The sequence below is a fragment of the Dacryopinax primogenitus genome, assembly GCF_000292625.1.
Source record: "Dacryopinax primogenitus strain DJM-731 SS1 chromosome Unknown DACRYscaffold_6, whole genome shotgun sequence".
NCBI classification, from domain to species: domain Eukaryota; kingdom Fungi; phylum Basidiomycota; class Dacrymycetes; order Dacrymycetales; family Dacrymycetaceae; genus Dacryopinax; species Dacryopinax primogenitus.
Genome location: NW_024467203.1, coordinates 1,438,060 through 1,446,377, shown reverse-complemented (window position 1 = coordinate 1,446,377; position 8,318 = coordinate 1,438,060). Strand labels below are relative to the sequence as shown.

Below are 8,318 nucleotides of genomic sequence, written 5' to 3'. Positions count from 1 at the left end.
ATGCATTCTGATGTCACTGGACGTTCTGCACCTGGGCTGGGGTCGCACAACACCTTACAATTACAGACATCCGTGGACTTCCTTGTCGCCGCGCTGCTAATGTCCCAGTTGTGGATGGTGGGCGGCCCTCGGGTTGAGTGCCACATAGAGTCGCACTGACGTGTGCATCAGTGAGCGTTGCTGCAATAGATACGGTGCGCACCTGGAACATTTCCCACGTCATCTCAACAACCCTCGCTCCTTACTGGCATATTTTGAAGCGATTTGGTTGGGTGTTCGCGGGTGCCTGGCCGAAATGGGCAGGGAGTGTCGCGCGGGCGAACGCTCGTACTGCGCGCCGAGGTCGAGGGAGGTTGTGGGTGCGTGCGAATGGACCAGGGCCGGGCAGGGCGCAATTCGCAGGACGAATAGCTTGATACGAATGAGCATGCGCGGTGAACGGGAATCAACACCATCGGCATGGGGTGCAAGGCCGTCCGCAACGTGACGCTGAGCGGCGGCACGTACGGGGCAAAGGTGCACATTAATGTCTAGGCGGTGCAGCACGATGCCCTAGTCTCCTCCGAACTGTACGCGTTTCAGTCCTGGAGGTGCGCGAGCGGATTGATGCGGGCGAGTCGAGCGAGTTCCTGTCTGGGAGGCGGGAGCCAAGCATGTGCCGGGAGGTACCCTGCGAGTGGGAAGATGAATACGATGCTTCCTGGTGTTTGCTCGCCGTATGAGGTGCGGTTAGAAGGGCTGGAAGAGGGCGGAGGTGGTTCGGCAACGCGGAGTGCTGAGGAACGTGTCCGACCCGAGGGAGTAGGCGGCGGGCGCTGGGCTGTACTGTTGGCTGGATGAGCGGACAATGCAGGCTGTTGTCCGAGTTATACGAGGAGATTGCTGGCGGGTTTGGAGGCGGTTATGGCGAGCGCTCGCGGGTGCTGGGCATGTGCGAGTTCTGCGTCTGGTGGGAGGGTCAACAATAGCGAGCGTTTCCGCAATAAACGCAGGGCGCACCTGGGACTTTTCCCATACCATCTCACCCCACTCTGCTTGCCACTGGCATATTTTGAGGCGGTTTGGGCGGGCACTAGCGGGTGCTCAGCGGTTCTAAGTCGGGGTCGCGGATGGACGACGCGCTGTCGACAAGAGGCATTCTATAACAATCGCAGATTGAACACACGAGCGTAGATGCAAGCTAGAACAGACACTCGCTTGATTTAAGCAAACTTCGAGGTGATATGGACCGTTGATGTTGGCGCAGGGGAAGCGGCGGATGGGCGACGCATGTGCGGCTACAGATGTGAGCAACGTTGGGCGTTTCCGTAATAATGACCGTGCGCACCTGGCACTTTGCACAGAGCCTCCCACACCCCTTGGCTCCCTTCTGGCAGGGTTTGAGGCGGTTTGATCGCAGGTGCCCAGTCGAAATGGGCCGGCGGTGGCGGGCGACGACTCGACATTCTTCAACAGACTAAAAGCGGTTAGACACCCCGTTTCCGTCTTACGTCTCCCAACCGGTCATCTAAGGGCGGATCTTGATGGGCGAGCGTGACCACAAGGCGTCGGCGCCGTACCAGCTAGTGAGCAAAGTGATCTTGATGTTGGCAAGGCGGGAGGGCTGCAGCAGCGGAAGTAAGCGACAATGAGCGTTCCCGTAATAATCGTCGTGCGCACCTATAACACTGCGCACACCATCCCACACTCCATGGCTCGCTCCTGGTATATTTTGAGGTAAATTGAGTGGACGCTCGCTGGTGCCAGGGGGACGCAAGTGGTGGACGTCGGGCGGAGGCCCTGTCGACCCTTACGAAGCAACTCGGTAATAATTGCAGTGTGAACATACATGGGACTAGTCACAACAGATCTTACTCACTACGCCATGAACGCATATCCCCTCGGGATTCCCTTCTGTGATCCAGCGCGGTCCAGCTTTGTGAGAATGTCGAGCGATGTGGCAGATATCTAAGGCAGAGGTGAACAACAGTGGGCGGTGCTCCAAAGATCGCAGTGCGCACCTATGCCTTTGCACAATCTAACCCACCCACTCCTGGCTCGCTCCTTGCGAGTTTTGAGACAGATCAGACAGGTGCTCGCAGCGGCACGACGTTCATAAGTTGAGGGAGCAGAGGGGGACGCGCTGTGACATAATCGTTAGCAATCATTTGCGCAATAATGGCAGTGGGGACGTACCAGTTGGGGTGCTAAATGCAGCAGATACTATCTTTATCTAAGTGCGATATGGCGATAATTGAACCATGGGCACTGGTGGCAGAGGCGTATCTGGGGTGACGATGAGCGACAGCATGCAAAGTTATAACAATCACAGTGCGCACTTGATAAGTGCATCCTTACTCAAGGACTTGATGCATGCATATCCCTCGACTTTCCCTTGTCCCACCGAGGCTGAGAAGACGGCGAGCAGGGTCTGTTCGCAACAGAATGCTCGACCCTCTGTGCCCGACTTGAGTTGAGGACACAGAATCCCATGAGCACATCTCCTACGGCTCGTACCCACGCTCATTCCATCTGTTTAGTCGAGGACGAGGACCGCCAGCCGCAGCGAAGGCACGTTAAGTGCGCGTGGACTGCTTAAACTAGCGCATCAGTCTTCCCAGCTCGCCAGGCAACCTCTCTGCACCAGAATAGTCATTGGCGGATGTCCTGCCCGGCTAATGCAGATTTCTGTTGAACGCCGCGTTTCCTCAGTATGGCATTTGGGTCAAGCACACCAGGGGATGGCGCGACACGATCAAGATGTACACCGGGTACCTGGACGTAAAGACGAAGCATGTGTGGTTCTACGTATGTCACAACCCCCCACTCCCCGAACTCGGTCCGGCCGCTGACTCTTGAATCTCGGCGCAATCTTGGCAAGGACGACATGGTGATGTGGGTCACCGGCGGGCTCGGACGCTCAAGAGCATTGTGACGGGTCCTAGAGATTTCATGTCGTGCTTGGCCATCTGGGCGCCCGCTCCCCGCAGCACCTATCCTTTCCTTCAGCGACGCGGCCCCTCTCTGGTCATCTACATCATCAAGCAAGATCCAACAGGCTCTCTCATCCTCACCTCCCTTATCGTGGAACTCACCTCCAACTTCCGATCAGGGGCTAGATGACAAATCCATGTACGACCGCCACGTCAGCGTGGTTCGTCTCTTTCTGCAATGCAGACTAGACAAAGAGCACGATGGTGTCCGTCACCTCTCTGTTTGCCACCGGAAGGGGAGTTGCGGGCTGCCAACTGTGCAAGAAGAAGCCTCGCGCAACTGCGTTCAATATGGTCGCCCTGCCTCTGTCACCTCCTTGGCGAGGGAGGGATGGAGACCCGGGAACAACTGATGGCTGACCGATTCCTCGTACCTCACCCCTCGAGCTCCCCAACCACTTCTCGCACCACCCCGTACCCTGTCCCCCGTGAGGACAGATCATTCATACTCGCCGTCCGCTTGGCGTCGTCGAGTGGGGACTACTCCCAGTCGTGATCGATGGATGTGGGCGCAAGCACAGTGGGCGGTGTGCAGAGGGCTACTTGCTCCTTAACTACCCGTTTAATATTGGCACGCCACCCTTCAAGGTAGCGATGAAATATGGGGGGTAAAGTTGAATAGGTGTAAGACCCAAACACTAGCAATTCTGTGCTGATGGGACATGAATCGTCAGACCAACACAAGCACATTGAAGGCCTCCTCCCCCCCCCCTCAATCCTCCATCGCTTCGGTCTGGGCATGCAGATTCGACGCCCTACATGTTCTTGTCCTCGATCATGACGCGTGAATCAGTGTCCTTCGAGCCTCCACCCCGCTCTTCCCACCTACTACCGTATCTGTGCATCTTTCCCCGTTGGTGTATGTCTCTTATTCTCAATATTCGCGAGGAATGCTTCACGTAGCCAGCCTGGTGCGTTCACACTTCAGCAAACCCCATCACGAAGACCGCGATCCTATTTCTTCAGTCTCGGCGAAGAACACGGTACGGCTTGTCCCTGGAGGGACGGATGGAGAATTCAGATGATGAGGAAGGCGGGGGGATGTGCGGTGGACGAGAGAATGCGTGATGAGAATAGGCAGAGCGGCGAGCGCAAAGGGATAGTGTCGGTACGGGCGCATTCTTCCGACTTTGACCCGTTCTCTGATTCTGTTGCAGAGCGTGATCGCGCAGCAAAGTTCTGGAGAACCGAAGAAGCTGGTCGCGAGGACGGTCGAGTCCTGGTTATCGATTTTGGGAGTTGAGAGCAGTGTGGGAGGGCAACGTGAGAGGGTGATGATCGAGCGAACAGCGCAGGCTTCTGGGAAAGTTAATGGGACGGGGCAAGGGGCGTGGTGCGTGCTAGGGTGGAGGCGGAGGTTTCCAGTGGAGGCGTTCAGTAGGCCAGGGCAACCCTTTGGTGCTGGGGGGTTCGGCGGTTAGAATTGAGCTGCTGAGGAACGCAGGCCGGAGGATCGCAAGGCAATCCGTTCCAGAGGTGGGGCGTCACGCGAGGGTGGACCAAGGCGAGCGAGGGCGAGCGAACACAACGGGTAGTGCCATTTAACCTTCACTCTCACTCTGACCCGTTTGCTAACGCCGCTGCAGAGGTACAATCGACATTGTATTCTATCTTATGCATGACAATCCAAACTACTTGAAAAGAGAGAGGAAGCCCCGCGCTTGGGAAGAAAGAAGGAGCAGAACCTGATGGAACAAACGTGTGCCTGACTGGGCTCCACATATCGCCTAGGTTCGTCTCCGCCAAGGGTTAGTGCCGGCTGCGCGGAATGGGGACCCTGGCCATGGCGGCGAGCGGGACGTCGTTGACGACGGCGGCGATCGACGATTCCTCCCTCGCCTCCTTCTCGACCGGGCCCGCGCTTTGGAGGGCTGGCGAAGAAGGGCGAGGGGAGCCAGATTGCCGCGTTGTTGTGGCGATCGAACGCATTGGTGCATGCTTAGAACGGGAAAAGCGGTTGGGGAGGGACGCGTGGGGGCGCCAACGGGGCGTTGGTGCGGGATTCGGCGGTTAGGACGGCTGGAAGTGCCGCTTCCATGCGTACCTCAAGCTGGACGCGCCGGCGAGCGGTCCATGTACCCGACCGTACGCGTCGGAGACGGCCACGCGCCGCCACCTCACCGAGGAACATTGCCAGGAGACGGTGGACCACGACGACCGCCTGAACACCTTTACCCTTCGCGTCCGGCTCCAGCGTCTCTTTACCATCCCCGGCGGTACCGCCTCGACCCCGTTCCAGGTTACGGACGCCAATCCTGTCGACTGCACGCGGGGCGTGATGGTGATGGTGCTCAAGATGGAGCCGCGCCGCGCGCTGAGCGGCTCGAGACGAACGGCAACGTCGTCCACGCGCGCTCCCTCAATCTCTTTCAGTTCATCAGCCACTGACACGAGATCGTCGCCGATCTCGACCTTGTCGTCGTCTATCAGCTTGGCGAAACCCGCCTGTCGCCCGAGGAAGGGCTCTACGCGCCGCTGCAACGGGCCTGCAAGCTTTTTATCACCCGAATTCATTCGCAGTATCTAGAGCAACTCGAGCCGACGATCGTCCGGGCCTGGCTGCTGGTCGAGAACGACACCCCAGCGCGTGGGCCGCCGTACCGAGGGTACCAGGAGAGGTTGAGTCAGGAAAGGCTGGGCACGGGCGAAGGCGGTAGTGGGGCCGAGTTGGGCATCGCTTCGGGCGAGCGACTATCAGTGAGCTCGCGAATTGGTTCAGTGGGCAGGTCGGCTCGACCAGACGTAGACGAGTGGGACGGTGCGGTGGGCCGGAGAGTCGGCAACGGCGCGGAGACACCTTGGAATGGGGTGACTGTTCCAAGGCAAACCAACGCGCGGCGGGAGGCTCTGCCTCTTTCAGCTGCGTCGCCCAACTTCGTCGCCAAGCTTCTTCGCCAAGCTGTGCTGCTTCGCTAGGCTGAGCTTCTTCGCCAGCAATATGTCGATACGCGGTGCAGCGCTTTGCATAGCGCGAAGGTTCCCAGTCGTCGTCTCCACCCTGCTCCTCGTTCGTGCGGGGAGGTGCACCCTGGTGCGAAATTCACTCTTGCGCCTGCACGGACGATGGGGCCGTGCGTACGTTAGCTCCGCGCTGTCCGCGCGGTTGTGCCCGATGAGGCAGTGCCGGCGAGAATACCATGCCCTCGCAGCAGAGGCTCTCCAAGATTTCAAAATTCATTGGTAATTTGGTCTACCGAGCCACTCCAGCCCGACTTAAGGCAGGAGGCACGCATCCTGCGTCCATGATCCAGCTTCCTTCCTTCCTTTCATCCAGCAAAATTATTTGTCTACCGTTTCGTCCTTTCATTCATACCCTATGTTACATCTGGCGTCGTACAACTACAATCTTCAACTACTCGCTGTCTTCCTCAGTCTCATATTCATATTCCTCGCTGCCGCTCCCACTCTCGCCTTCGTCTGAGTCCTCGTCTGAGTCCTCGTCCGGCATGAACTCGTCGTCCTCGATCGGCAGCGCCACCGCGTGGTGCGTAGGCAGCGCACTTTGCACATCTTCGCCGTTGGTCGTGTACATGATGAAGCGAAGCACCGTCTTCACGTCCCGCGAGTCGATCACTACCTCGGCGGAAGGCAAACTACGCGTCCAGATGATCGTGTAGATCCCACATATAAGGATGGTCAGATAATGCTTCGAGTGCCGCTTCAAAAGTGCACGTCGGTGGTATTCCGATGTCTGTGTTAACGCTGAGGATAGCTTGCGCTCGTCTTTCTTCACTTCAATGATGATCCGAAGCATTTGAAGGATGTCTCCCGTACTCAGCTCCCGCAGCTCACACCCCAGGAAGTCCGGATAGCGAATCAGAAAATTCGTTGACAGCCCACCCAGCGAATCTTTGTTCGTCAACTTCCGGAGAAACTTCTCCCGCTCTCCCTTGTCGACCACCGGCGCAGCCACTATGCTCGCATCTGCTCCATCCGCTGCTGCCATGAGTCGGTTGAACTCTTCTTGAGTGTACGCCAGCCGTAAGGCACCCTGTGGCTTGACCAGCGTTCTCCTCCCAAACCTGATCCAATAGATCCTCGTTAACATGGTATTGATGGGACCGTACAAGCTCGACTCGTGGGAACGGTTTACTCCAACCCGATCGTGGAACATCTTCATGTGTAGGCCAAGATCGATGAAAGGCTGCTGGTCAGGCAGATAAAGCGATCTCAGCACAGTATGATGAGGGGGTATGGGTAGGCCGGTGGCCGCCATGATGACTGCATGATGTCCATCTTTGCCTGCTCTGGTCCTCTATTTATGCCTTGCCCCGTAGAACTTGAGGCTACACCATTCCAAACCCGTGACCCCTACCCTCTCCAACATCTCCTTCATCCGTCGGTCCGAATCCCGCTCCATCTTTTCTTCCCGCGGCGTTTCCTTCGACAGACCCCTTGGAGAGATAAGCAGCCCAGCTAGCCGGTCAGGGTCTTCTGCACTCCTCAGCGTGATCAGCTCGTTCCCGAGGACTCCCATCTCCTGCAGCTTCGCATCGATGAAGGGTCGCAACGCGGACTGTAACGCCGGCTGGTTGGGCCACGCTGCCCCTCCTCCGTGCCGCATCCACCACCCCTTCCAATCCTCTAGCGGCCAACGATAACCGACGGCTCTGTATTTCAGCTTGGTGTGTCTCCTTTACAACTAGTCAGTCCGCGTTCTGTTACCCCTGTGCGGCGACTCACCTGCCCATATTGATGGTACGGTGAAGAGGTCCCACCAGGCGGTAGGTGTTGGCATATATATGCGCTTGCATCCGCATTGCCTCCGGGGCGCTCAGGGGCGACACATTCACGTGCGTCGAAGGTCGGCCTGCTCCCGCCCATTCAGCCTGATCATCAGGTCGTTCGAAATCTCTATAGACTGGGATGCACCCCATGCCGATGGTGTTGATTCCCGTTCACCGCGCATGCTCATTCGTATCAAGCTATTCGTCCTGCGAATTGCGCCCTGCCCGGCCCTGGTCCATTCGCACGCACCCACAACCTCCCTCGACCTCGGCGCGCAGTACGAGCGTTCGCCCGCGCGACACTCCCTGCCCATTTCGGCCAGGCACCCGCGAACACCCAACCAAATCGCTTCAAAATATGCCAGTAAGGAGCGAGGGTTGTTGAGATGACGTGGGAAATGTTCCAGGTGCGCACCGTATCTATTGCAGCAACGCTCACTGATGCACACGTCAGTGCGACTCTATGTGGCACTCAACCCGAGGGCCGCCCACCATCCACAACTGGGACATTAGCAGCGCGGCGACAAGGAAGTCCACGGATGTCTGTAATTGTAAGGTGTTGTGCGACCCCAGCCCAGGTGCAGAACGTCCAGTGACATCAGAATGCATCCGACAGGGG

The 8,318-nt window shown here is 57.8% G+C and overlaps 3 protein-coding genes across 3 annotated transcripts in view; 1 reads left to right on the top strand and 2 right to left on the bottom strand.

Moving 5' to 3' along the window:
• DACRYDRAFT_21597 (uncharacterized protein) overlaps positions 1–1,947 on the top strand; it is a 4,051-nt gene extending 2,104 nt beyond the window's left edge. The window contains exons 2-7 of the mRNA XM_040772460.1: positions 203–946; positions 1,000–1,139; positions 1,198–1,277; positions 1,328–1,603; positions 1,660–1,802; positions 1,859–1,947. The gene's annotated coding sequence lies outside the window, so the exon portion shown is untranslated. The remainder of the gene's footprint in view (positions 1–202; positions 947–999; positions 1,140–1,197; positions 1,278–1,327; positions 1,604–1,659; positions 1,803–1,858) is intronic.
• A 2,799-nt stretch (positions 1,948–4,746) lies between these two features.
• DACRYDRAFT_21596 (uncharacterized protein) lies at positions 4,747–5,599 on the bottom strand. Its single transcript, XM_040772459.1, has one exon. It carries the CDS (start codon positions 5,101–5,103, stop codon positions 4,912–4,914), a length of 192 nt encoding a protein of 63 aa, XP_040630309.1. The 5' UTR covers positions 5,104–5,599; the 3' UTR covers positions 4,747–4,911.
• Positions 5,600–6,182: 583 nt separating this feature from the next.
• On the bottom strand, positions 6,183–7,608 carry DACRYDRAFT_21595 (uncharacterized protein). The gene has a single exon (XM_040772458.1). It carries the CDS (start codon positions 6,916–6,918, stop codon positions 6,325–6,327), a length of 594 nt encoding a protein of 197 aa, XP_040630308.1. The 5' UTR covers positions 6,919–7,608; the 3' UTR covers positions 6,183–6,324.
• Between the last annotated feature and the right edge of the window lie 710 nt (positions 7,609–8,318).

Coding starts and splice junctions, on each gene's coding strand:
- DACRYDRAFT_21596 (XM_040772459.1), bottom strand. CDS start 5,103: ATGTTCCTCGGTGAGGTGGCGGCGCGTGGCCGTCTCCGACGCGTACGG.
- DACRYDRAFT_21595 (XM_040772458.1), bottom strand. CDS start 6,918: ATGGCAGCAGCGGATGGAGCAGATGCGAGCATAGTGGCTGCGCCGGTG.